The 26,823-nt window shown below is 60.3% G+C and overlaps 2 protein-coding genes across 6 annotated transcripts; one reads left to right on the top strand and one right to left on the bottom strand.

Moving 5' to 3' along the window:
• Positions 1 to 3,371: 3,371 nt before the first annotated feature.
• CD40 (CD40 molecule) lies at positions 3,372 to 8,845 on the bottom strand. The gene is made up of 9 exons (XM_014074406.2): positions 8,711 to 8,845; positions 6,783 to 6,870; positions 6,303 to 6,428; positions 5,882 to 6,028; positions 5,507 to 5,600; positions 4,992 to 5,050; positions 4,663 to 4,782; positions 4,196 to 4,221; positions 3,372 to 4,011 (listed from the first exon to the last, which is right to left on the bottom strand). The coding sequence occupies exons 1-9, from the start codon at positions 8,759 to 8,761 to the stop codon at positions 3,889 to 3,891; spliced, it is 834 nt and encodes a 277-aa protein (XP_013929881.2). The 5' UTR covers positions 8,762 to 8,845; the 3' UTR covers positions 3,372 to 3,888.
• A 2,463-nt stretch (positions 8,846 to 11,308) lies between these two features.
• NCOA5 (nuclear receptor coactivator 5) lies at positions 11,309 to 23,781 on the top strand. 5 transcript variants are annotated; one of them, XM_087720727.1, is made up of 8 exons: positions 11,383 to 11,463; positions 18,011 to 18,077; positions 19,703 to 19,924; positions 20,003 to 20,118; positions 20,202 to 20,328; positions 20,457 to 20,656; positions 22,235 to 22,558; positions 22,687 to 23,781. In XM_087720727.1, exons 2-8 carry the CDS (start codon positions 18,040 to 18,042, stop codon positions 23,304 to 23,306), a joined length of 1,647 nt encoding a protein of 548 aa, XP_087576853.1. In that variant the 5' UTR covers positions 11,383 to 11,463; positions 18,011 to 18,039; the 3' UTR covers positions 23,307 to 23,781. The 5 variants fall into 5 exon arrangements, with proteins under 5 accessions (XP_087576851.1, XP_087576850.1, XP_087576853.1 ...); XM_014074530.2 differs by having other exon boundaries at positions 19,679 to 19,924; XM_087720725.1 differs by lacking the exon at positions 18,011 to 18,077 and having other exon boundaries at positions 11,309 to 11,463.
• Positions 23,782 to 26,823: the final 3,042 nt, after the last annotated feature.

Raw genomic sequence — 26,823 nt, 5'->3', positions numbered from 1 at the left:
GGTTCCTATTTTTCTACTTGCATTTTTACAGTGCTTTCGAAATGCTAGGTTGGCAGAAGCTGGGACAAGTGACGGGAGCTCCCTCCGTTACGCGGCGCTAGGAAACCTCTGGAGCAAGGACCAAAAAGCCATCGGCTGTGGTTGCATTCCTGGGCCTCTTCTGGGGGCCCAAAGGACATTTTGGGAAGGAAGGAAGGAGGGAAGGAAGGAAGGAAGGGTGATGGGGGGAGAGGTTAGCTTGTCTTTCATTTGTACAGCCATACTGTCTGCAAACCAGCAGCCTACATCCTTCAGTTTGCCGATACACCTTTTCACCTCGCCTTTATTTAACCAAGCCTAGAATTGTGTGCATACATCTGATTGCAAGAATGCCAAATACAAGATTTGTTAGGCAGGCAGCCAGGCCGGCCCTTAGAAGGGCAAGCAGCCTTTGGATTAAACAAGGCAGTTACAGCCCCAGAATTCACAGTGCCCAAAGCCCCCCAAAGCTTCACTGTGGCTGGAAGAAAAAGAATCCAGCATGCATTTCTGCAAAAGGGCGGGGTGGGGGGGGTGGGTGTTTCCAACAGCCCTTCTCTGACTCCCTGCCTTTTTGGCCATTGTTGAACATCTCCCCCCCTCCACCCGCTCCGTCTGGCTGTTCTTGGCTTACAAGCTTTTCTTGCAGCTCCTGACCCCCCCTCCCCCGCTTATCAAAGCCCCCCTTTCCTGTGACTGGATTCACATCAAACATGACGTTATTCACCGGCTCCTTTGCGTCATTGTTTGCTGAATAAGCTGCATTTGCAGGGCTGCAATTTCAAACTCTTTGGCAAACTGAAGACGGCACATTACGCAGCGGAGCCACATTACCTGGCACACAAAGTCCCCTCTAGTTTCCCCAGGAGTCGCGTGTGGCTGTTGGGCCACGAGGAAGGCCGAGCACCAAGGATGGATGCTTCCCAATTGTGGTGCTGGAGAAATCGTCCTTTGGAAGGCTCAAATGCCCTGGCCATCAAATGGAAAGAGAGGACTCCTCGGAGAAGACCCCGATGATGCTGGGGAAGGCTGGGGAAGACAGAAGGCAGAAGGGGAGGGGGAGGGCAGAGGAGGAGGTCATCCACGCAAGGAAATTGGGAGAAAGTGGGGGGGGGGTCCTGGTATGCTGTGGTCCATGAGATTGCAAAAAGCCGGGTATGATTTAGCAACTGAATGACCACAAATTCCAAAATAGTTCCTAAACGGCCTGATTTGACCCAGATTCAGCTGACTCAGAGTCAGGGGCCCTCTAAAGAACAGCCAATCTGCCCAACTCGGTTGCTGTTACCAGCTCCACCACCTGGCAGAATTTGGCCATTTACAGCTGGGCCATTCAGCCCTGGAGAGGCAGGGAGGGGGTGGGCCAAGAGGGACCCGGATTAAGCAGCCCTTCTGCAAGATGGGACCAGGAGAATTCCAGGCAGCTGCAAGTGCCCGAGAGGGCGGATGGTGCCCAATGCCCACTTGCAGGGCTCCGAGTCCACAGAAGGAGGCCGCTGAGACCTGGGCAGAACCTCCACCTCAAAGACGGAATCCCCTGCCAATGTCTTGGCAGCTGTGCCCGCTCCCTGGGCTGGCACCCTGCCCACCAGCCTTTCGCAGCAGAAGAGGAGGCTGGCAGGCAAGGGGCATGGGCCATCTCCTTGCTGTTGGCACGTGGGCGGGGGAGCCCCCCAGAGACAGGGCCGCCCTGGCCCAAGAGGGATGCACGGAGACCAGAGCAGGCGCAGGATGCAACCAGAGGGCAGCTCACAATTTAGCACCGAAGGCCACCAGCAACCGGGCCAGAGTGGAGCCAAGGCGCTCAGTGGGCGGATGGAGCCCCAGCCGGTGAGGAGGGGAGGCCATAAACGGGCGACTGCCACGAAGCCCCCACAGCCTGCACCCCCTCAACCAGAAGGGCGAAGCGGGTAGGGGCACCCTCAGCGGGCAGGGATGGGCAGGGCTTAGGCAACCTCCCCCCAGCCCGTAAGGCAGGATGCCCACACGAACAGAACCAGCGCCCGCCGCCGCCCCTCCCGCTGGAACCCGGCGGGGAGCAGGCGCGCTCTTCGGCCGCTCGGGCCGTTTTGCGCGCGTTGCGGGCGCCCCCCGGTGGCCACAGAGAATCCACGACGCGGAGAAGACCGGCGATCAACGACGGCGGGACCCCCGTTAGCCCGGGATCCCCAGACAAGGCCGCCCTGCAGGTTGGCCGCTGTCCCCGCGTAACTCGCCCCGCAGGAGGCGCCTCGCAACAGGATACGCCGGGGGGGCGGTGCGGGTTTGCTGGCTCGGCGGGCGACCTGGCCGTCTGAATTGAAAGCAGCTCCGCCAATGTGACCTTTCGAGATATTAGCCAGCGGGGCGGGGGCGTAAGAAACGTCCCCAAACAGCAGGGCGGGTGGGGCCGAGAGGAAACACGCCCCCCCGGTTCCATTTCCTCAAAATGAGCCTCTCGGGCGCTCCGTTTCTTGTAAATCAGGCTGGAGTTTTTCTAGAGAAAGGCGGGGCCGAATCCTTAAGGACTCCAAGGAAAGCCCCCCCGGGTGACTCAGCTGCCCCTCCCTCCCTCCTGCCCAGATCCACGAGGGCCAAGAAACCGAAGGAAAGAAGGATAGGATACATGTGATTGCATGTTATGAAAATGGAAATAAAAAAATATTTCAAAAAAAAAAGAAGAAAAGAAACCGAAGAGACTGGCCTGGAAGCCCCCTCCCCATAGTTCCGGGGGGCTGTTGGTTGACACCCATGGACTCCGGCCGCTCTAGAGACGATGCCCATTGCCGGCTTCCTAGTTCTGGAGGCTGAGAAGCCACCCGGGGACAAAGCACATTTGGGGGTTGCAGCCCCCCCCCCACATTAGTCCGAATCACCCCAAGAACAGAACTGCTTTTCCAAAGGTCAGATTTATAAAAGTCCAACAGAGATGCTGTCCGAGAAACACGCAGGTGGGAGAGCAAGGGGGATCCGGAGGCCTCCCAAAGGCTGCGACCTCAAACCCCAACCATGTCGGGAGGGCAGGTGTGGGCAGGAGAGCTGCCTGCCACCAAAGACCCCACCCAGCAGGACCAGCCGCTGCTCCAGGAGACCACCAAGGACAACTCTCCCCCCCCCCCGGGACTTGCCTTCCCAAGAACTCACCTGCTCCCTTGTCCCCCTTTTGCTTCGGGGTTCAGTGGAAGCCCTGCAGAGCCAACCCATCTGCAGATCTGGGCGAGGGAGGAGGGGGCTGGGGGCTTCCCTCCCCTGGCTGAGACCCACACTTGACTCAAACCTCGGCCTGCTGGGATTGCTCCTCCCCTGAAGGGCAGAGAGGAGCCGCCAGAAGGGGCAGCCTGCGTAGCAGAGCCCAGGCCTTGTCCCCAGTCCCCAGTCCCCTTCCCCTGAGCCCAGCTCAGCTGCTCCCCAACCCGGATCGTTCTGTGGGGCTGGGAAAGAGGAGAAAGGCTCCCTGCAGCTCCCCATGAGGTAGCAGATCTTGGTGGAGTAGAGGGGGGGGGCTCTGTGGAGCCACAGCCTTTCCTTACATCTGGGGGGCTACAAGCATGCCAGTCTTTGGGGCGGCTGCAATCCCAGGCCGTCTGGGGCACCTGCTCGTCTCTGCGTACTGCAGTCATTCTGATGGGCAGAAAGACCTCTGGGCTCCCAGGAGGGGCAATCCGGCCCACAGGCTGCACTGCTTCCACCCAGGGCCCCTGCCTGGAGGTGCCCGGGATCTCCGCAGGAAGAGAGCTTGGTACAACTGGCGGCAGGATCCAGGTGCCCTTGGAGGGAAGCTTTTGCCCTTTGGGGAGTCTGTCAAGGCTGCTGGGCACGGGGTGCAGAGAGGCACCAGGTGGGCGGGTGGCTCGGCTGTGCAGCTGGCCTGGCATCCCCATGGCTTCCTGGTCAGACCTGCTCCTGTTGGGCAAGATGGCAGTCCTTCTCCTGCATGCCCGCCTGCTCCCCCAGCAGGGTCTCCTGGGTGGGGAAGGCAGGGCAGTCCTCTTCGTTCTCGGTGGGCTCCGGGGGCTGCAAGAGAAGTGGGGCATTGGAGGCTCTGCTGGCAGAGCTCCCCTAGCACCATCCTGTCCCCCCTCCCATCATCCACAGCAGAGCCGTACTTGGAACTGCAGCCCCAGGTGCTGTTCTTGGCCCCGGGGTCTGGCCCCGGTCCCCCCACCCACCCAGGAGGGCCACAAAAAGGGGCACTTACCAGATCCTGGTGCCGCTTCCGAGGACCTGGGCAGGAGGAAAGAAGACATCAACTGCGGGACCATGCAGAGGAGGCCTGCTCCACCCATTGGGCCACTGGGCCCGTCAGGGGAGGGAGCCGGAGGCCTGCGACCTGTTTCCCCTCGACCCAGCACTGGAGCTCTGCTCTGGAGCAAGGATTCCCCGGCAGGTGGAAGAGGCCACTGCATGTGGCAGAGTCTTTCCCCAGGCTCCCCAGCACGGACAGGCTGGACTGGGAAGCCTCCCCCCACCCTCCTGCTCTCCCCCCAGGGACCCCTGGCTTCCTGCTCCCCCCCATGAGGAGTCCGGGGGGGGTCCGAACACAGGAAAGGTATCCAAGGAATACCGGCTGAGGCAGGTTAGAAACAGCCCCTCCCCAGGCCCAGGAAAGGCTGCGAATGGAGAACCCCAAGGGCTCTCCTAGAGGCAACCCCCCCCCCCACTCACAGTTGCCACGTCGATGCCACAGGAAAAGGAGCGCCCCCAGCAGGAAGGCAATAGGGAGCAGCAGCAGCAGCGGCAGCAGGTGGCTCTTCCTGGCCTCGGGGGGCTTCAAGGGGGAGGCCTCTGCGGGAAGAAGAAGCAGAAGAAGAAGAAGAGGAAGGAGGAGAAGAGGAAGAAGGGGGCGCCTGCTGCAGCTCCCAATATGAGCTTCCCTACTCGGCCTCTGGGCCAAGCCCCCCCCCCCCCCCGAACAGCAGGGCACTTAGGAGGCAGGTTGACAGCTGGGTTTCTACGCCCGCCCCCTCCCCATTGCTTGAGGGGCCTCTGCTTACCACAAACGACGTCCGTTGCCTGAGTGCCGTTGGCCTTCTGGACCTGCCCCTCCTGGCACCTGCGAAGGCAGAGCGGCCTGAGAAGGCATGCAAATACTCCCCCCCCCCTCATGGGCCCATCGCAGAGCATCCGCTGCTGCTGTGGAGCAGAGCCAGGCCACCCCCAGGGGTTCCAGCCGAGGCAGAAGAGCAGCAGAGCACAACCGCACGCTCTGCCAGGCCAGAGGGCGGGGCTGGGTGGTCACCCAGAAGCACATCCGGCAGGAGCCACGTGCTCTGGCCAGGTGGCGGAGGGCAAAGGGGGCCCTGGGCTTCCTGCAGCACCTCTGAGAGGAGGGGGAGGGGCGTGGCTTTGCCAGGGACGGATGGTGTCGGGCACCATTTCATCGCCTGCCAGAGTGGCAATCCTCTTGGCTCTCGGCCCGCAGGGAGGAACGCTGTGGCCTTCTGCCCAGCCTGCGCTGCCCTTGGGCCCTTCAAGGGGCCACCCTGTGACGCTCCCCTGCCTGGCATACCTGCTCCAGGGCTGGCACCGAGCTGTGGAGGACGAGACATTGGAGAAGTGGCCCAAAGAGCAGGGGGCACACAGAGTGTCATTTACGTGGTTGCCTGGAAATATGCAAGACAGAGTCGCCATCAATCTGGAACCATGTGCCCCCCCCCTGCTTCCTATCCTGCACCAGCCCCCCCAGCCCCCCCCTCACCCGGGTGCATGCCAGGCTTCCTAAGGACAGGAGGAGCTTCCAGGCCCCCTCCTCACCCCACCCCCCCCCGCAGCAGAAGAGAGGGTGGAGGTGGGGGCTCCCCCTGCCCTGTCCTGTGGGGTCCTTGGGCAGCCAGATGGGGCAGCCCTCCACCCGAACTGGAGGCCCTGGGGCTGCTGCCCTCACCTTCCCGAAGGACCCCTTCCCTTGCGCCACAGGAGGTGTGGGGCAGGCACGTCTCGCACTCGTGGCTGGAACAGTGGGTCCCCTCCCGGCAACGGCAGAGGACGTCTCGCTCCTTGCTCCCGTTCCGATGGACAAGCAGGCCAGCACCTGAAAGGGGGGAGGGTCCCAAGAGGTCTCTGTAGCTGAGGGTTGGCCTGAGGGGCCCTTGGGGCTTTCTGGGCTCGGCTTTTATCTCGCAGCCCTTTCGCCACCCAACTGGGGAAGATCATCAGTGAGGTTGCTGTTCACTGATGAAGAAGAGCCAAGCTCAGAGGCCGCCAAGGACCCCGTAAAGGGAGAGGGGTGTGCGGAGGGAGGGAGGGGGGGCTTTGCCGGGCAAGATGGCTCCAGTGGAGCAGAGGGAGCCCCCAGCTGCACTCACTCAGGCGGCAGTGGTGGAGCGGGGTGCAGTGAGACTCCCCAGTCCAGTTGGCCTGGAAGTGACCCTCCTCACACGGGCTGCAGGTGGTATTCGACTCCCCCGAACAGGCAGCTGCCACCTTGTGGCCTGGAAGAGGAAAGAGGCCGGGCTGAGGCTGGGGGGAGGGTGGCGCTCTGAAGGAAGCCCTCTGTGGGGAAGGGGGGCCCTCAGAGGGGCCAGCAGGGGACTTTACAAAGGGGGGGAAGGACCCCAGACGGGCAGCGCTGGAGGCACCCAAGGGGCCCGTCTCTGCATCAGCAACGGAGGGGCAGAGAAGCGCCGGGGGGGGGGGACCAAGGGGCTGCTGGGGAGAGGGCCTCTGCCCCCTCCCCCCCACCAAGGAAGAGCAGAAGGGGGCTCAGGAACCGCCTGGAGCAGGGGGAGGGGCAGGGCGAATAAAAGGCTTGGGGAAGAGACAGCTGCCCCGCAGCCACGCTCTACCTGGTGGGCATTTGCTGCAGCACCTGCTGTTCGACAGGAACTGACTGGGGCTGCAGCTGGGCTCCTGCGCGAAGACCAGGGCCTGCAACTGGAAACACCGCAGGCGATTAGTGGCCACACAGGCATCTCCCCCCTCCCCCGCCTTCCCTCCCCCAGACTGCGAGGACTGAGACGGCCGGGTTCCCCCTCAAGCAGCCTGGGCAGGGTACGTGTCGATCGGGTCTCCCCGCTTGGCAGAGAAACCAAGATGCCCAGCCCCAGCCCCCCCCACCCCTGGCAGGCTCAGCTTTCAGGGCCCAGTTCGATGCCCCCAAAGCCGCCCGCAAGGGCAGGAGCCGCTTTAGCAACAGCTGGGCTGCCAATGGAAGAGCGCCTCCCACAGGCACCTCCTGCTTCTTTCTCCCCTGGGCCTCACTGGACAGAGGTGGGCTTCTGCTCTCCGGCCTCCCCTTGCCCGGGCCCAGAATCCAGCCTCCCCAGAGGGGATTTCTCTTTTTTAAAAGTTCTTTCGCTTTTATTTTCATATAAGTAACGACAAGTAGACCATCACATATTAACAGACACTGTTTTGTATTATCCAAAGTTATATCAATTCCTCTTACCATCAACCCACAACTACTATCATTTCCTCTTCCGCTTTCCGTAGACCATATTGTGCCCTTCTCCCTCTCTCCTCCTCCCTCCTCTTTTCTTCCCCCCCCAAGGGGGATTCTGGGTGCCAACCAGCCAACTTCAAACATGGGGAAGCGTTTGTGACATCAAGGCTGTACCCCCACACCTTTGTCTTAACTTCATGCCAGGCCCCCAAATCAGGAAAGACAGGTGGAGTCTTTTCTGAGCAGCTTCCTCTGTGCTTCCTCACCCACAGACAGAATCTTGACAAACTAAAGCAACTATTTGCATATTATAGAGCAGTGTTTCTCAACCTTGGCCACTTGAAGATGTCCGGACTTCAACTCCCAGAACTCCCCAGCCAGCGAATGCTGGCTGGGGAATTCTGGGAGTCGAAGTCCGGACATCTTCAAGTGGCCAAGGTTGAGAAACACTGTTATAGAGAATAGGCTGAGAATCTCTAGGGAGGAGCCAACTTCAATGCCTCTTTGCCCTCTGGAATGCAGCGCCCCCTCCCCTTGGGAATCCAGGCTACATTCCACACCACCTTTTTCTGCCCTGGCACAATGCTAGTGAACTGTTATGGAACCAACTGGCGACATGTGCCCCAAATTGAAACATGAAGAAAACTGAATGTAGCCACCAGGTGCTTCACAGACCCATTAAGAGCAACCGGGGAGTGCAGGGAAGGCGATGGGGTGGGGGGAGGATCTGGAGAGTATGGCTAACCCTCCCCACTCACTGAGGGGCTTAGCCCCAAGGTTGGGCAGCCCGTGCACACGCACACACGCTGGAAGGACAATTCTGCCAGCCCAAAAGACGGCGGAGGCTTCCCGCCCGCCCTTTGCCCTCCCCCATGGGACTCCCTCTCCCTCGTGCCCACCAGCCCGCCAGCGCTACTGGCACCCAGAAGGCCGGCCAGACCGCCAGGAGCCGCTCTGCTCTAGGTCCGGCCCAAGGACGGAAGCGGCTGGTCACTATTTGTGACTCCCTCAGCCCAGCCCACCTGGCAGGGTCCTGGTGGGGAAAGGAGGGGGGGAGGAGGGGGAGGAGCGTTGGTGAGGTTTCCCCGCCGAGACTCCTTTAGGGAAAGGAAGGAAGGAAGGAAGGAAGGAGGGATCTCAAGGTAAAAGGAAGGCTATAAACGAGGCTGCCGGAGAGATCCGGACTCCGGGGGGAAGCCAGGGGCCGAAAGGGGAACTCGGGAGGGGAGGCGGCTAGGTGTAGCCCCAGGCCGCGCTGGCATTCCCGGGCGGCGCCCAGCCGGAGCTCGCGGGGGTTCCCGGAGCGGGCGGCCGGGCGAAAACAAAGCTCACCGTAAGCAGAACCGCCGCGCTCAGCCCCGCCGACCACCGACGCCCCTCCATCGCCGCCGCCTCGGCCCGCCGCCTCCACCCCACCTCTTTATAGGCGCGGGGAGGCGGCGGGGCTCTCGCCGGCCCATCGGGCGGGGCGCCCAACTTCCAGGGGTGGCGCCGCAGTCTGCCCGACCCTCGGACCCGCCCGCCTGCCGGGAATCCCCCGCAGAGGGAAGTCCCGGGCTCGCTCAGGGGCGGCAAGTAACACCCCCCCGTTTGTCCGTCCTTTTCCGCCGAGACTGACCTCCCTCGTGGGGTTGTTGTGGGGCGGGGGACGCCCAATAAGAGGGGGGGCTCCCGCGGCCATAGCAGCAATACTGTCTGTGGGTCGCCCGCCTTCCGCCCCCGCCGGCTGGAGGTCGGCGTGCGAAAGGGCAGCGCTCCGAGGGCATCAAGCAGAAGGGCCAGGGGCCGGAGGGGCCAGGGCCCCGCCAAGAGCCTCTGCTGCTGGTTTCCGAAGCGGGCGAGGGGCGGTTTGGACCTCAGCCGGCCTGCACCTCATCAAGAGTCCTCCGGACCTTCCGAGCAGAGAGATTCGTGGCGAGGGCTTGTCGGGCGGACCGGAGAGCTGAAAAGAACAGGGGAGACCCCCCCCCCCTGCAGCAGAGCCTAAGGATCCGGGGAGGGGGCTTGGATTGAGGTGCCCGTTTTGGGGCTCTCCTTGGCCACCCCAGCCTGACACCTGCTGCAGTAGAGGGGACGCCCCGGCCTTGGGAGAATGCCTGGAGCACCCTGGGGACCCCCGCGCTGCCTCAGCTGCTTTCAGAGGTTCCCCCCCCCAATGGGATGGGGGGGGCGTGCCTATCAGGCTTTCCCACGGATTTGGGGCCCTTTGGAGTGATGCGACATCGAAAGCAGCAGCTCAGAGCCCGAGGAAAGGCCTGCCAAGGCCAGTTGGTCAGCCGAAGGGGCCACTTTGGGGGGAGCCCCGTGACTGATTTTATGTGGAGGGGTCTCCACCCCCCTCTTGTCATGGTTCGGCCATAACCAACTGTGAAAGTGAAATCCTGCACCCCAAATTCTATTCCTGCTTCCGAGGAAGAAAACCAGCCCTCAAGAGGGGAATCGAAGGAAGCAGAGGAAAGGCCTCCCACCCCCCCCAGACCTGGGGGTTTCCATCTGGCAAGGTAGAGAGGAATGTCCCCCCATCCCCAACTCAAAACCCCACTAGGGGCCACTTCCCCATTCCGTGTTACGCTTGGCTGGAGGCCTGCTGGGAAAAGGCCCGGGGGAGGGGGGGGCAATGGCCTGGGAAAGCCCCTCCCCATTCCCCAACTTTTCAGTAGAAAAAACCCCTACAACTGTTCCTCAGTTCAGTTTGCTGACATATTGGGGGGGGGGGCTCTTCAGCCCACTTGCGAAAGTTCTATTTAAAAGGATAAGAAGCTACTGCTGTGTCCCCCCCCCACTTTAATAAGCCCTGAAAGCAGTTGGACCACGCTGAGCTCCCCCCACCTTCAGAGGCCCTCCTGTTGAGAGGCTTATGAATGAATTTTGTTTGCTGCCCATCTGGCCACGAGGCAAAGTTCTCCCTGGAAGACTAAATGACTCGGTCTCAGCTGATTTAATTCTGGTGGGTAACGACTGAGGACTAGTTGCTTGTGACAAAAACTTCCCAGTAAATAAGGCCGTATCTAGTAAAAGCAGAGTGTTTTATTTTTATTCACTTAATTTTCCAAACTGCTGCGGGTAGGAGGACAAAGAGCAACGGATGGAAACTGGGAGGGAGAGATCCAACCTGAAAATAAAGAGGCGTTTCCTGACAACCCCTGGAAGGGCTCTCGGCACAGTTCAAGAAGAGAAGGGGCAGCTGGGGGGGGGGGGGGCGGACTAGAGCTCCCTTTCAGCCCCACCAACAGGGGCACCTGGGGGGAGGAGGGGGGGTCCAGGGGAGGAGGAGCAGGGGTAGGAAGCAGCCCAACCACATCACAACCGGGCTTCTTGCCCTTCTTGCCCAAAGCCACCTGGCCAGGGGAAAATGGAAGGCCGAAGGGGGGGGAGGGGAGGGATCCTAAATGTTTTATTTGTAGTGGACGCTCAGAAACAAAATCTCCATGGAGGTCCCTGTCTCCCCCCCCCCCCCAATAACTGCCCTGAACCCAAGGCTGGGAAGCGGCCACTCAGGCTTTGGGTCTCTGCAGAGGGCGGATGCCGCAGCAGGAAAAGAACCCCAAATCCCTCGTGTCCCGGGGGGGGGGCTGAGGGGGGAGTCGGGGGGGTCCCTCGGGCTGCAGCGGATCCCCCTCCCCCCCGGGAGGCACGAGGAGGAACCGACGCTCGGCTGGCGCACCCAATGGGGGGGGGGGCGTCTTCGGCCTGGGGGTCTTAGCCGGATGGGAGGCGAACCCAAAGTGGGGCAAGGCGGGCGGGTCAGAGGGGGACGCAGGAAGGGGGGGCACCAAGGACCCCGAAAGCAAAAGAGCTCGACTCCGTCCCCCCTCCCCTCCCGAGAGTCTGAGCTTCCGGTCTCTCCTCCGGCCAACTGCCCGGAGGATTGTGGGAATTGAAGTCCGAGGCGCCGCGCAGGGGACCAGACGAAAGCACAGGGGCGGATTGGCCAGAGGCGGAGAAATGGGGCGGGGTCAGTTGCGACGGGCGGGGGACACCCGGAAGCGGAAAAGCGGCCCACACCTTCCGGTGGGCGTGGCGTCGCGGGAAGGCCGTTGCCGCGTCGTGAGGCGAGAGGAGAGCGGCCGGGCCCCTCAGTCCCGGTGAGTGAGCGAGCGAGCGCGGCGGCGGCGGCGGCGATGGCGGGCGGGGCGGGGTTCGCGCGGGCGCTCCTCCCCCTCCGGGAGGCCGGCAATAAACGCTCCTTCCCCGGTGTGCCTGTTGTGTTCTTTGGCGCTCGTGCCCGCTTCCTCCGCGCGCGCCCCCGACGCCGCAGGTGGGGGCGCTCCGAGGAGGGTCCCGCGCGGAGACCGGGAATTCCTCCCCCCCCCCCGGCAGCCGGCCGGGCATGCTGGGCCTTGGAGTCTCCGCCTCGGTCTCGGGGTCCCGTGGCGACCCCGCTGGGCGAGGCAGGCGCTGGGGGGGGGGGAAGCGGCGTCGGCAGGGGGCCCGTCCTCCAGGCCTCCGTCCCGCGGCTGGGGAGGGCCGGCGGGCGGGCGGTTTGTCTCCTGGCGGTCGTCCCGCCGCGCTGCCCTCGCTCCTCCCTGGGGAGGGGGTGGATTTCGGTCTTCCGGCGCCTGAACCGCTGCGGCTGCGTCCCCGGCTCCGTTTCGCGGGGTTTCGCTTGAAGAGGAGGGAGGGGTGGCCGTTCTCCCGAGGCGGCTTCCTCCCGCGGCCTTTCCCTGGCGGCCAGGCAGAGGCTCCCGGGGCTCCTTTGTGGCAGCTTCTCCCGGACTGGCCTGGGATCCGCTTCCCATTCAGCCCCCGAGGAGGCTGCCGGGCTCCCTGCGAGGCCCCGCGTGGGGGGGGGAGGGGGCCACGTGGCCGCCGGGCCCTCCGGAGAATTTGAGGGGCGAAGCAGGGCTGGGCGTTTGGGGGGGGGGAGGGAAAGGGCGCTCCAGCCAAGCCGGAATTCAGCCCGAAGAAGAACCGGAGCTTCTGGCCCTTTCTGTGGAATCGGGCGAAGCGCCTTGTCAGTAGATCTGCAGCCACGGAGCCGATCCGGGAAACGGGACAAAGGAGATGCTGACAAGAGGCCTCAGCCGCCCTCCAGGCTGCCCGTCTTGGGGTCGGTTGGGGCTGCTCAGCATAGTCGGCAGGTGTTGGAGATGAAGGACTCTGGGTCACCAGGCTAGGATTATTCTGAAGCCCCGGAAGGAAGGCAGCCCCCCCCCCCCCCCAGGAGAACAGGGTCTTTCATCCCCCCCTCCCCAATGGCAGAGGAAAGGGCAACCACCCGCTCTGCTCTTCCTGGGTGGCCGGTTGCTAGAGAGCCTTGGAGACCAGAGCTCCGCCTTCACCCATAAGAAGGGAGGGGTGGGCTGCCTCTTCAGCACTGGCTCCCAGGCACCCTTTATTAGGGTGCCTTTTCCCTCCCTCCCTCCCATAGGCTTTTGCTTGGAGGAAGGAGGCCAGGGGGCATATTTCCTTTCTATTTCCCCCCCCCCCGCACCTTTCCCCCCTCCCCCCCAGCTAGGAAGAGGGAGGGCAGTGCCCACACGCCCCTCCCGCCCTGCCCAGCCACAGGGAGGGTCTGAGGCAGGGATTCCGGGGGAGGAGCTGGCGGTAGCTTCATCTCCCCCAGGTCAGCTTTGGGTCAGTGCAGCCACACGGGCTGAACTCCGCCGGCTCCGGTGGCCACCCGAAGGAGCTCTGGCACTAGAAGCCCCCTTTTCCCTCTCCAGGCCGTCCTCGGGTTACGACCCTGGTGGAGACTGGGATTGCCGCTGCGGATGCAGGCAGTCCTAAACGAGACGCCCTGGGACCACACTGGCTGCAGTCCCAGCATTCCCAATTGTGGTCGTTAACTGAGAATCACAGGTCATTAAGTGAGCACCTACCCCAATCCTGGCCATTCTGGGCTTGGCCCCCTCAAAGCCCCCAGCCTCGTTAGGATTATAACTGCCCCCAGATCTCCCCATACCATTTCTGCCTTGCCGTTCAGCAAGCAGCCCCAGAACCATCCCGGCCTCCTTGCAGGGCTCTGGGAAGCTGTGGCCCCCTCAACCAGCCGCAGCCGCCCTGGAGCCCTTCCGAGACCCCTGCCGCCCTCTGCCCCACCGCCCTGGCTGTTTTCTCGCCCCCACTGGTGAGGAGGTCTGCCCAGCTGCTCCCTGGCTTGCGCCTGCTTCTTGAAGTTCACCAGAGTCCCCCGCCTGGCCCACCTTCGAACGGTTGTACCTGGTTGGGTCTAGCAGGGCCGGGATAGAGCCGCGAGGAAGGCGGGGGCGAGAGTGGAGGCCCCGGAGGGAACGTGGCCGTTGTTAGGGGATGGGCTGTAGTTCCAGGGGGACGCTGGGGATGGGGCATGGGCAGCTCCCACGGACCCTTGCTGGGCTCACTCTTGGACAGCGGGTAGATGGGCTGATCCCCAAGATCGCTCTCAATGCTCAATCAATCTCAGAATAGAGCTGGGAGGGACGTGGGGGGGTGTGTCTTCTAGTCCAATCCCCTGCTCAAGACCCCATGCCATTTCAGACAAACAGCTGTCCAACAGGCAGCCTTCATCCCTCCAAGGGTGGGAAAACGAGGAGCCAGATTGTTGGGGGTGGATGGGGCGGGGGGAGAGATGCTGACTCTGTAGACTGCCCAGAGGGGGCTGTAGAGCACCGTGGAGCCGTATAGAAGCCGAGGTGTTATTGCTAAGCGGACTTTTACTTAGCCAGGGAAATGACGTAAGGGCCCTGCGTCCCGCCTGGCTGCATGTGCCACCAATGTCCTAGCAGAGCTGTGATTGGACGCAAGGCTGGGGAGAAGGGGGTGTCTCTTTGGAGGCCGCGGGGCAGCCCTGCGAAAGCCTTGCCAAGCCAGGGGGTGGAAGAAGGAGCCCCGGCAGAGCCTTCCGGGACATTCCTGGCGCTTCCCTCACCTCTCGTGGCTTAGGACAAAGCCGTGGGGGCCTCCGTGGCTTCTGTGTGTGTCGGCTCCCTTTGGGGTTTCTCTCTGTCCCCTTCTGGCTCCTCTGAAGACAATGGGGGGGGGTCACTTTGGAGGAGCCTCTGCTCCACATTCTGTATGACGAACTGGCAGGCCTTCCGCCCGGGGACGGCTCTGGGGCCAGGAGGGCAGGCCATTACCGGGGAAGGAGGGTTCGCTACATTACAGAGATCCCTCCTTCCGGCCCTATGAGTCCCACTCCGAGACCAGATGGCGCAAGTGATCAGGACCCTGGACTCAGGCTGCTGTCGCTAAATGCCAGGTCTGTAGTACACAAAGCTCCTCTCGTCCGGGACTTAATTTTAGACGAGAGGGCAGACCTGGCATGTATTACTGAAACCTGGCTGGGCCCAGAGGGAGGAGTCCCCCTTGTAGAGCTGTGCCCAGAAGGATTTCAGGTGCTACACCAGCCGAGAGCCCAGGGAAGGGGTGGGGGTGTGGCCGTTGTTATCCGGGAGTCGTTAGCTCCTCGTAGGGTCCCTGCTCCGGAGCTTGTCGGGTGTGAGTCTCTGCTGATAAAGTTGGACCTCAAGGGTCAAGTGGGTCTGCTGTTAACGTACCTGCCTCCCAACAGCGTTGCAGCAGCCCTCCCCTCGCTCCTCGAGTCGGTAGCCGAGCTGGCAATTGAGTTCCCTAGGTTGATGGTCCTGGGGGACTTTAATCTGCCGTCGCTCGGTGAAAACTCTGACGGGGCGCAGGAGTTCATGGCTTCCATGACAGCCATGGGCTTGACCCAAGTAATTCGGGGCCCGACCCATTCGGCGGGGCACACGCTCGACCTCGTATTCCTCTCGGAGCAGTGGATTTGTGATCTTGGTCTGAGGGGTAATGACATCATACCCCTGTCGTGGACAGACCACTGCCTACTGAGGCTCGACTTCCGGAGGCCAAACCCCCACTGTAGGGAGGAGGAACCGACCAGGTGGTTCCGCCCCAGGCGACTCATGGAACCATTAAGGTTCCAGACGGAACTTGGGGTCATTCCTGATTCTTTCGCCCCCAATCCGGTAGAGACTTTGGCTGCTGCCTGGCATTCGGCAGCATCAGAGGCCCTCGACCGGATTGCGCCACTACGGCCCCTCCGAGGCGGCGGATCCCGGAGACCTCCTTGGTTCACCGAGGAACTCCGGGAGATGAAGCGCCGGAGGAGATGCCTAGAGCACCGATGGAGGTCCAATAAGTCCGAATCGAACCGAGCAATGGTAACCACCTGCACCAAGGAATACACCAGAGCGCTTAGGGCAGCGAAAAGATCCCATATAGCCACCTTGGTTGCGTCCGCTGAGTCCCGCCCAGCCGCCCTGTTTAAGATAACCCGCTCCCTATTAAATAAAAGGGAGGCGGGGGAACCCTTACAGGGCAGAGCTGAGGATTATGCCCAATTCTTAGCGGACAAAATTGCTCGGTTTCGGTCGGACTTGGACTCCACCCCTGCAGTTCCAGCCGAGGCACAAGAGGATCAGATGGAACACCTCTGGGTTGAGTTTCAGGATGTTACCCCCGGGGATGTGGACAAGGCCATGAGGGCTGTGAGTGCCTCCACCTGCGTACTGGACCCGTGTCCCTCATGGCTGGTTACCAGCAGCAGTGAGGTGACACGAGGCTGGATCCAGGCGGTCGTGACCGCCTCTCTTCGGGAGGGGAACTTCCCCGCCGCACTGAAAGCGGCGGTGGTGAGACCCCTCCTAAAGAAGCCATCTTTGGATCCAGCTGTCCTTAATAACTATCGTCCAGTCTCCAACCTTCCCTTTCTTGGGAAGGTTGTTGAGAAGGTGGTGGCCTTTCAGCTCCAGCGGTCCTTGGAGGAAGCAAACTATCTCGACCCCTTCCAGTCAGGCTTCAGACCCGGTTACAGCACTGAAACCGCTTTGGTCGCATTGGCTGATGATCTATGGAGAGCCAGAGATGGAGGACATTCCTCCATCCTGGTTCTCCTTGACCTCTCAGTGGCTTTCGATACCATCGACCATGGTATCCTTCTGCGACGACTGCGGGAGGTGGGGGTGGGAGGCACCGTGTTGCGGTGGTTCTCTTCCTACCTCTCGGACAGGTCGCAGTCGGTGTTAGTGGGGGGGGCAGAGATCGTCCCCTAGGCCCCTAACATATGGGGTGCCTCAGGGCTCGGTCTTATCCCCCCTACTATTCAACATCTACATGAAACCGCTGGGAGAGATCATCCGCAGGCACGGGATTAGATACCATCAATATGCGGACAATACTCAACTGTATCTGTCCGCCCCGTGCCAACTCAATGAAGCGGCAGACGTGATGAGCCGGGGTCTAGAGGCGGTTATGGACTGGATGAGGGCTAACAAGCTTGTGCTCAACCCAGAAAAGACCGAGTGGCTGTTGTGTTTCCCTCCCAAGGATTCCACCAATATTCCATCTCTCAGGCTGGGGGGCCAAACTCTATACCCCTCAGAGAGGGTCCGCAACTTGGGAGTCCTCCTAGACCCACAGCTATCATTCGACCACCATTTGACGGCTGTGGCTAGGGGGGCATTCGCCCAGGTACGCCTGGTGCGCCAGTTGCGACCCTACCTGAATCGGGAGGCACTCACAACAGTCACTCGGGCCCTCGTGACCTCTAGGCTGGAATACTGCAATGTGCTCTACATGGGGCTGCCCTTGAAGAGCATCCGGCGTCTTCAGCTAGTGCAGAACGCAGCCGCGCGAGCGATAGTGGGTGCACCGCGGTTCACCCACATTACACCTATCCTCCGCGAGCTGCGCTGGCTACCTGTCGACTTCCGGATGCGCTTCAAGGTGCTGTTAATCACCCATAAAGCCCTACATGGTAGTGGATCTGGATACTTGAGAGACCGCCTTCTGCCAATTACCTCCCTGCGACCAATAAGATCACACAGATTGGGCCTCCTCCGTATTCCATCGGCCAGCCAGTGTCGGCTGGCAACTACAAGGAGGAGGGCCTTCTCAGTAGTCGCCCCGACCCTTTGGAACGAACTCCCCGTGGAGATTCGTACCCTCACCACCGTCCAGGCCTTCCGCACAGCCTTGAAGAACTGGCTAGCCCGTCAGGCCTGGGGATGAAGATAGTTGCCCCCCCCCGAATGATGAATGCATGTTGGTTACTGTTTTTATTATATGTGTCTTTGTTATTGTCTGTATTTCCCCTTCCCCGATTTTATGTGAGCCGCCCTGAGTCCCCTCAGGGAAAAGGGCGGCCTACAAATCTCAATAAAATCATAAAAAAATCATAAATCATAAAACCCCTTTAGGAGAACCTGCCTCTCCAAACATGGCTGACCCCGGCTGAGCAGAGGGAGTCCAGCCTGTCCTTTCACTGGGGTGGGGGGTGCCTTAGGTATTCCCAGAGGCCGGTGGGATATTCAGATTTGTATAAGTGAGGCCGGGTGGATGGCCGGGTCCCACCAGGGAAGGGGTCCCTTCCCAGCCCGTTTTGCCCATTTGCGGGGGCCGTGTTGGGTTCATCGTGGGTCTTTGTGTGCTGAGGCCGCTCGCGTCGCCCTGGCAGGCGAGGGGCTTAGCTGTGTTGGGGGCTGCCTCAGAACGGAGGCCTCCCCCGTCCGCCTGCGCCCGCCGGATTCTGGATGCAAATAAAGGTTTTTTGACGCTCGTTGGTCCCTTGCGTGGATTTCCTGGCTTCACGTTTGTTGCTTTCTTTTCAATATTGACTGACTATCTTTTCTTTGTTTCATTGCATTGAACAGATGGGTTGATTATTCTTTTCAGATATTAATAAAGCGGCGGAAAGAAGAGAAATGAATAAGCCTCCCTCAAGGTCCAGCCCATCGCGAAGGTAAAGTACTCTGAAGCAACCAGTTGCCTGGCTCAGCGGCGCTGCCTCCAGGGCCCCAGCGGAGCCTCTCTGAGGGGAATCTGCCGGGATTCCCAGCCCTGGCCAGCCTCCCGGGCGCCTCAGGTGAGGGAGGAGAGCCGGCCTCTCCTTTCGACTCGAGGGCGTCCCTGGGGAGCGCCTTGGGCGGCCCCACCGTGGGCCGCCATGGGGGTTGCGTTGAGGGCAGAGACCTCAGGGGAGCGGCTCCCCTTACGGAGGCGGCCCTAGTTGGCCATCCCGTTGCCCCGAAGATGGACGCGAGATCTCCTTTGGCAGAGGATTCTTCGGTCCTCCCTTGGCACTCCACCTGCGTTGTGCCCGCCACACGTGGGCGCTTCTGTTGGCATCAGCACAGAGCTGTGCGCAGCCTCTGACCTGAAGACCCTTCCCACCAGGGCAGGAGCTGGGATGCACCGGGGGACCTGGGTGAAAGCGCACGCGTGGACCCAAGCATTGCTCTTGATGCTGGTGGGCGGCGCACGCGCAGGTGCCTCAGCCTGGCTTTGTCCGGGCGCTGTGGGCAAGGCGCATGCGGGTGCCTGGGCATTGCCTTGACCCCGGTGCCATTGGGAAGAAAGAGGCAGTGTTGTGGGGGGGGGGCATCTGGTTGGAGTCCTTCCGGAGCCCCTGTCTCCTGCCTACATCTGCCACGCGCAGCGGAGGGCATCGCCCCAACTTCTCTTCACGGTTCTACCTGCTGCTGTCCTGCCCCAAATTTGCCTGGCTCTTCTTTTAGCAGACTTTGGGCATCCTTTCTGATTCTCTGGCCCTTCTTGTGTCCCCCTGGACGAGACGGTTCATGTGGACTTTGCAAAATCAGACTTATGTGAAGTCAAAGAACCCCTAAACACATTGTCCTAATCGGCACAAAGCTTTTGGCGAGGGATACCACCTGTTAAAGCACAGTCATTCCACGTCTCCTGAATTCTCCGCGGGTCGCTGCGCAGCAGGGCGGGGGTTCCTTGCAGTTGTTCCAGCAGCCCTGATGCTGTGGTGGGGAGGGGAGGGCTTCCTTGGCCGTTTTGGCCCTTCTGGGAGATTGGCTCTCCCTGCCTGTCTCTCGGGAGTTTGGCCCCCTCCGGTCCTAAGCCGGGCTATGTCATGGCTCCCGGGAAGGCCCCCCGTGGCCTTTTCCAAGTGGGGAGTTGCTCCAGGCTGGCGGGGGGCGTCTCCCCCTTTCCCCCAGGACACTCAGCTTTCACCAGCCACCAGCTTCGCTGGCCCCATAAACTTCCTTCGGGGCCAAGGTGGGTCTTGCTGACCTCCAGCAGCGGGTCCCGAGGCCGAGCCAGCCTCCTATTGGAGCCAGGCGCTGTTAATGCTTGGGATCTAGTGGGGGGGGGGCGTTGCCAGGGAAGGGAGGGCTGTGTAGGGCTGAAGGTGCCTCCCAGATCTCTTTCCTGCCTTGGGAATCTTCCATCGTTTGCCTGGCGCTGTTTGCTTGCTCCGGAGATGAGCGCTAGGCCACGCCCCAGAGGGAGGCCGAGATTGCGCGGCTGCCTTTCCATATTTTGACATGGACAATGGTCTGGTTCCCTCCCCCGACCCCCTTCCCTCTTAAGGGCTTTTCCCGCTCCTTCTGGCAGGGAGCCCATCCCTTTCGGCGAGAGAGACGTGCGGAGGGATCGCTCTCCGAATCGGGGCAGTCCGCGCAGAGACGGCAGGAATGGTCGAGATTCCCGGGATGGACGGGACCTTCGGACGCGAGAGTTGCGGGGGGGCAGAGACCACCGAGACCCCCGGGATGTGCGGGATTCCCGAGAGCCTCTCTACGACCGCTTCAGGGAGGCCAGAGAGCCACAGTACAGGTAAGCGCAGGGGAGGTGGGCTGCTGGGGAGGGGTCGGGCCCCACCCGGCTGACAGGCTGCTGTCGGCCTCTTTGCAGGCGAGAGGAAGGCTACGACCGCTACACCCGTCTCGACGACTATGGCCGCAGGCGGGAGGAGCCCTCTTACGAGCGCTACGGGGACTCCATGGACAGGCCCACCCTGAGCACCGAAGGTCAGGCACCGCCCGGATGCACATGGGGGGGAGGGGGGGAGAGGGGCGAGGGCCCACCCTCATGCCAGCAACCTTCCCTGCAGAGCGCATGAAGAGGGAGGAGAGGCGCCGGGAAGAGCTGTACCGGCAGTTCTTTGAGGACATCAAGAAGTGCATCGATGCCGAGCGGCCGGTGGATTGCTCCGTCATCGTGGTCAACAAGCAGACCAAGTAGGTGGTGGCTGAGGGGGGCGTCGGCTGGGCAGGGCCAGCCGGGGGCTCCTTTGTCAGGGCCCTGCTGGTGCCCTTTGGCAGATGCCCCGGGCAGACTCTGTTCTCTGGGCTTCCACCCAACGCAGGGATTACGCCGAGTCGGTGGGGCGCAAGGTGCGCGACCTGGGCATGATGGTGGACCTGATCTTTCTCAACTCGGAGATGTCCTTGCAGCAAGCACTGGACGACGTCAGCCAGGGGGGCTCTGCCTTCGCCATCGTCATCACCCCCCAGCACCAGGTCCACCACTCCTGCACCGTCAACATCATGTTCGGCACCCCCCAAGGTAGAGGCTCCCACGCCGGCCCCGCTGGGCGCATCCAAGGCATGTCGGGCAGCCCCCCCTAGGCCTCCTCCCCCCCCCTCGCTTGGCTTGAGGCTTAGTGCGGCCCAGCCAGGCTGACCGGCTCAGTGGTTTGATTAAGAAGGGCATAATTGGCCTCATGCCAGCTGCCCGGGGTGTGTGTGTGTGGTCAGATTGTGTTTGCGGTTGCGGCCTCAATTAGGCCTCATAATTAGGCCCTCCCAAGCTGCCTCGGGGTGCTGTGCGAGTTATGCCATCTTCCATGCTCTTTGCCTTTGGATCTCGAACGTATCCTGCCCTTCCTAGTCCTCAAAATTCATTCCGCTGCTTCGTTTGGAATTTAATTGCATTGAAACATTTGAGGAGGGAGATTGACTTGGGGATCTCGGAAGAACCTTGGCAAAGATTGGTCAGGAATTCAGAGAGGTTAAAACACACAAAAGCCCCCAGCATGAGGAGCGGGGGCTGCAGGAAGCCCCCTCGAATCCCATCCAGTTGTGGCCTGTCAGCGGCCTGCGGAGCTGGCAGCAGATTCGGACAGCGAGGAGGTTGGGGAGGAAGGTGGGCCAGTCCTGGAGTCTGGGGGAGGCTCGGACGAGGGCTCTGCTCCGGAGGCAGAGAGGGGCCCAGGGCCATCTGGGAGTTATGTGCTGCCTCCAGAGTCTGACATCAGCGAGGCAGAAGAACAACGGGAGCCTGTTCCCAATGTGCATTATGCGCACAGCTGCCAGAAGGCAAGAACAATTAAGAAAGCAGGGTCGACTCGGGAGTAAGGAGATGCTTGGCCCCTCCCATAAGACATAAAAGGGGAGCCAAGGGGACGGGAGCCTTTGCAGGAAGCAATTAGTTCATCTGGCCGGTTCGAGCTTTGAAAAGTTCTGTTGGACTCTGCTAAATTTGGCCTTGCTCGGCAATTGGCAGCGTTTCAAGGGAAATAATAAAGGTGGGTGTTGATCAACGTTTCCCTGAAAGACTCTGGCAACTCGAGCAGGCGTCTGTCAGAACCTTCACGGACTGAAGCCGTGCGGACTGTGAATGACCATCATTCCCAGCCCTACAAAATAAAAGAAGGTTTTGGGGACTCGGGTCGTGATTTATGCTTTCTCCGGAAGCCTCAGTCAGAACACCAGTCCCGGCATTAACTGGGCACTGTGGGGAGTGAGGCTCTTTGTGCCCCAGTCGCACTTGGAGCCCCCCCCCCCTGTAAGTATTCAGGGCTGTGGCGGCCTCTGTAGGAGGCCCCCAAGTGGACAGCCCCCCCCTCTCCCCGGCTTTGTCCCTTTGCGATGCACAGCAGGTGGTTGCCTCCCCCCTGCCTCACTCCCCCACCCTGTGGCTCTCATAAAGCCATGGAAACTTGGTAGGGGTCTGTCCGCCTGTCCCAGGGTCTGCCCGGGTTTCTCCTGCTGGATCCAGGTGGGTTTTCTTTTTGGGATGGGCCGGATCCACGGTATTCTCGTTTTCTTTCAATTGTAAGCTGCCCAGAGCAGCGGATTGGATGCTGACCCATGGCCCCCGGCAGCTTCTCCTCCTCCTCCTCCTCCTCCTCTTCCCCCACAGAGCACCGGAACATGCCACAGGCGGATGCCATGGTGCTGGTGGCCAAGAACTACGAGCGCTACAAGTCCGAGGTCCGCGAGAAGGAGCGGGAGGAGATCGCCAGGCGGGCGGCCAAGATGGCCGATGAAACCATTCTGCAGGAGCGAGAGCGCCCCCTGCCGGCCGAGGACGGTCTCCGTGGGGCCCACCCCCCAGCCATGCAGGCCCTCCTGAACCTGCTGGCGGACAACCGATACCTGACTGGGGAGGAGACGGACAAGATCATCAACTACCTGCGGGAACGCAAGGAACGGCAGCTACGCGCCACCGCCGAGCCCCTTCCCGGTAAGCCCTGGCTGTAGGGGGGCCCCGGTCCCCTTCCGCCCTCGCAGAGTGGTCTGGGGGACGGGGGAGGGCAGTCGAGATCCAGAAGGCTGTGGGGCAGGGCTCACCTTGCCGGCTTACCTCCTCAGCTTCGCTTCCCAGGCAGACGATGGGAGCCTCGTCGGGATCCTTGGGGTCCGCTTCCCAGGGACACCAGAGCAGCCAGCCTCTGCCAGCCTCTGCCGCAGCCGCCGGGCCCTCCACCCCTCAGCAGGAGCTGCAGGCCAAGATCCTCAGCCTCTTCAACAGCGGGGCAGCCGCTTCCTCGGTGAACGTGGCAGCCGGGGGCGGCTCGGGGGTGGGGGGCTCTCCAAATCCAGGCTTTGCTTCCGGGCCCAGCGCCTCTGGCCGGGGCCCCCAGCTGGGCGTGGCCGGCGGCCCCCAGTCTCAGCAGCGAGCTCCGTCCCAGGCCGCCCAGTTCTCCAACCATCCGGGCTCCTCCAGGGGGTCCGGCCCCCGGCCTTCGGCTCCCCCCCCGCCGTCCCAGCCCCTCTACCAGAGCCGGCCCCCTGCGCCCAGTAACACGGCCACCTCGCGCCCGGCACCCTCCCTGGGGATCAACTTCGACAACCCCAGCGTGCAGAAGGCCTTGGACACCCTGATCCAGAGCGGCCCCGCACTCTCCCACCTGGTCAACCAGACGGTGGGCCAGGCCCGTGCCGTGCCCCCTGCCCAGCAGGCTGTGGGCTCCTACCAGCGGCATTACTGATGCCCGCTGGGCTTTTGGCTGCCCGCTGCAGGGATATTCTGGATGGTGCATGTCTCTCCCCCTCTCCACCCCCCCAGGTAGACTAGGGCTGGAGAAGGCAGCGACCCCCCCACCCCTGGACCTCCCCTCCCTCCCTCGTGGCCTGCTCCTTCCTTTCCCATTGGAAAGGGGACCAAGAAAGGGCGCCCTCTCCTGAGCAACAAGGGGCAGGCCAGGGCTGGCAAAGGGGTGGGGGTGGGGGAGTGGGCTTAAGGGCCGATCTGAGTGTGCGACTGCTCCCCCCCTTTGGTTTAATGTGTAAAATTTGAAAGTTAAGTTTTGGGGGACCTGAGACGCCCCTTTCTTTTCCAAGTGGCTCTTGGCAGAGGTCGGTTCCTGTTCTTTGATGGTTCGGTTATGTAGAGGCCTCCTCCTCTGTCCTGTTGGCAGGAGGACATAAAATTTTTAATAAAATTTACATAATGTATATATTGAACATGGCGGCCGTTTCAGTGATTTCAGGCTGGCTGAGGAGGGGGGATGAGCTGCGTCCCCCCTTGGCCTACCAGGGATGGTCTGATGCCCCTTGGTGGTTTCCCCCTTCCAAAGGCTTCTGCCTTCCCCTCCGAAGGTTCCCCGTTGGGTCTCCTGGAAGCGGCTTCAGTTCTTGGGGTGAGAAGCCAAACGCTTTGAAGGAAGAAAAGCCTTCGGGACAGCCAGGATCTCCGCCTCTCATGGCCTCCAGTGGGGGTGGGGTGGGCTTTTGTTTAGGACCAGCTCTTGCCCGACCTGAAGATGCCGGCCTGTGGAGCAACGGGGGCCTCTCCTTCATTCGGAGCCCAACTGTCGTGTTTCTCCAGCCCTTGGCTGGGCCTTCGTTTTATGCGTCCTTGGTTTGTTAATATTGATGATTTGCGTTTCTTTTGAACTTTGTCTCGAAGCTCGAAAATTAATCAGGTCGTCTTCTGGGAACGTCACACCTCCTAATTCAGGGTTGTCAAACTCAAGGCCTGCATGCCGGATCTGGTGTGGGGCCACCTGGAAACAGCCAAGTCCTCCTGAGCTCCGTTTCCCCGGCAGAGGGTTGCAGGAGGCCGTTGGCAGCTGAACATGGAGCTCAGGAGCTTTCCTTCGTTTACAAATAGCCTTGTTTTTTTGTTTCCAAGTTTTTATTTTATTTTTTACTAGCTGATAACCTGGCGTTGCCCAGGTATTTATTTATAGGGGGGAAATGTCCGGACCAAATGTAATTTCTAATGTTGGATTTTCCCCCTTACCAGAAGGACCCCCCCCCCCCGGTGGAGTACAGTAGAATCCAGTATGGCACAACAGGCTATATCTTAACAGAACACACACCCCAAGGGGCTTTAGGGGTGTCTTACCCCCACAGGATTTTTCTCCAGAGAGTAAGCCATCTGTGTACCAAGTTTGGTTGAAATTGCTCGAGGCGTTCCAGAGTTATGCTGGGACACACACGCACGCACACACAGCCATTTTTATATAATTTTTTCAAACATCAATGTGTGAACAGTATGGCACCTGAGTCTCTTACATTATAGTACAAATAAAATAATATATTTACTACACTTGACAAGCAAGCTTACATAGTTCTTGTAATATTACACATTTTTGTTGAGTTATAATCTTTCACCATTTACTTATTCAATATTTCAATGTGTTCTGCCAATCACCATATTCTGAGTGTCATTCCTTTTACTACAAATACGATATTATTAATCATATTTGTTACATTTAGCAGCTTATATGGTTCTAATATAATACACAAATTTATGTTAAGTTATAAAATTCCATTATTTAATTATTCAATATTTCAATGTTTTTTTATGCCAGTCGCCAATCAAACATGCTTAATGCTACCATCGTTAAAGTTCTGATTTCCCCTCTTATTATTTTCACATTATATAAAATGTGTACTCCCTTAATCCCCCCTTTCTAGTTTCCCTATTCTAACCTTCCGTTACGCCACTATTGCATTTAAAATACTCCCTTTCTATCCATCGTCCCTTGCCCGCTTTAAAGCTTTTAATTGGTCGTTTCTTTAGCTTGCGTCCCACATTCCTCTCTTGGATCTTCATCTGCTTCCACATCTTGACCAATCGTTTTAAACATTTCTCCCTTCTCTGCCCTCCTCCGTTGTCTAATTTTCAAAATATCTACTCATGCCCCTATTTCTCTTCTAAAAAAGTCTTCCTGCATCTCCCGTTCCTTTTTAAATTCCCTTCAAATACTCCTCCCTTGGCTTGTTTCATCAGTCTTTATTCTTCTTGTTCTCTCATTTTATTTCTTCCATTATCTGTTTGTGTTTTCTCATCTACCCTTTCAATTGGCTCCTCCTCTTCCTGGGCCTCCTTGTACGATGTTTCCCAGCTCTTCATCTATGGGCTCTGCATTTTATGTCAAAGTAGCCTTAATACTCTTGAGTTATCGACAATGTTTCTTCCCAAATTCCACTCATTTCCTGCTGGTGGAGCATCTTGTTTAGTTGTATTTCCTTCCTCTTTTGTCCAATAATCCAAAAACCGAACTATATTCAAATCTAAAGTCGTTCCTCAAAAAGTTCAATATTCATGAATCTTTATATCCCAAAGCTAATCGACCTGGATAGTCCAAAAGGTTTTCCAGAACCTTCATAAATCCCTCTGCAAGTCCCGTCTTCAATAAAGGTCACATTCTTTCGAAAGGCGTCCAAGGGGCTCTTTAGGCACAGAACAGCTGCAAGCCACCTGGCAGGTCTAATGTCAAAAGGGGGGGGAAAGACCAGGAAGAGTGAAAAGGGGGGGGGGCAGCTACTCCCCGGCTCAAAGGAAACCTTTGGCCTCAGCTGGGCCAAGGACGCCTTCAGGGCAGGAGCGCCCACGGGTGAGGGGCACAGGGGCCTCTGCCACGCACAGGCGGACCCCCCGGGTCACAACCAGGCTGGGTTTAGCCTGCAAGTCCTCATTGAGGCTCACGTTCCCCATGTGCACGGATGCGCCCCAGAGTTCCCATCGCTCTCTGCTTCCCCGTACAGGGCAGCTTTCCCATCATCTGAAATTGTGGGGCCAGCAGGGCAGGGGGGGCAGAGCAGTCCTGTGGGGCTTCCTCTCCACCAGGCATCCACCAGAGACCACAAGCATCCGGCCAGCGGTGGTGGCCTTCCGGGAGCCCTGCTTTCCGGGGAGGCCCTGGAAGCCGTGGTGCCCAGGAGGGTCCCTGCCCACAGCGGCTGAAGCACGGCGGAGGCGGAGGGATGGGGAAAGTGGAGCAGCTGCCCACTGGTGTCCGCTCTCCATGGGAGGTTGGGAGCTGTGGCAGAGCGGACCCGCAGCGCCATCTGCTGGAGGCTGCCTGGAAGAGGAGAGCTCCAGGCCCCCGACTCAGCCCTCGTCAAAGCCCACCGAACAGCCCAAGCAAGGGAATGAAGAGAGAATGCAGAAGAGGAGAGCTGGGAGGGACCTTGGGAGCCTTCAACCGCCTGCTCGAGCAGGAGACCCTTCCGGAATCATGGAAGGGACCTTGCAGGCCTTATAGTCCAACC

This window comes from Thamnophis sirtalis, unplaced genomic scaffold, assembly GCF_051295495.1.
Source record: "Thamnophis sirtalis isolate CommonGarterSnake01/CBP01778 unplaced genomic scaffold, rThaSir2_p1.2 scaffold_7, whole genome shotgun sequence".
NCBI classification, from domain to species: domain Eukaryota; kingdom Metazoa; phylum Chordata; class Lepidosauria; order Squamata; family Natricidae; genus Thamnophis; species Thamnophis sirtalis.
The sequence above is the reverse complement of the archived record's forward strand: the minus strand, read 5'-3'. Positions and strand labels throughout refer to the sequence as shown.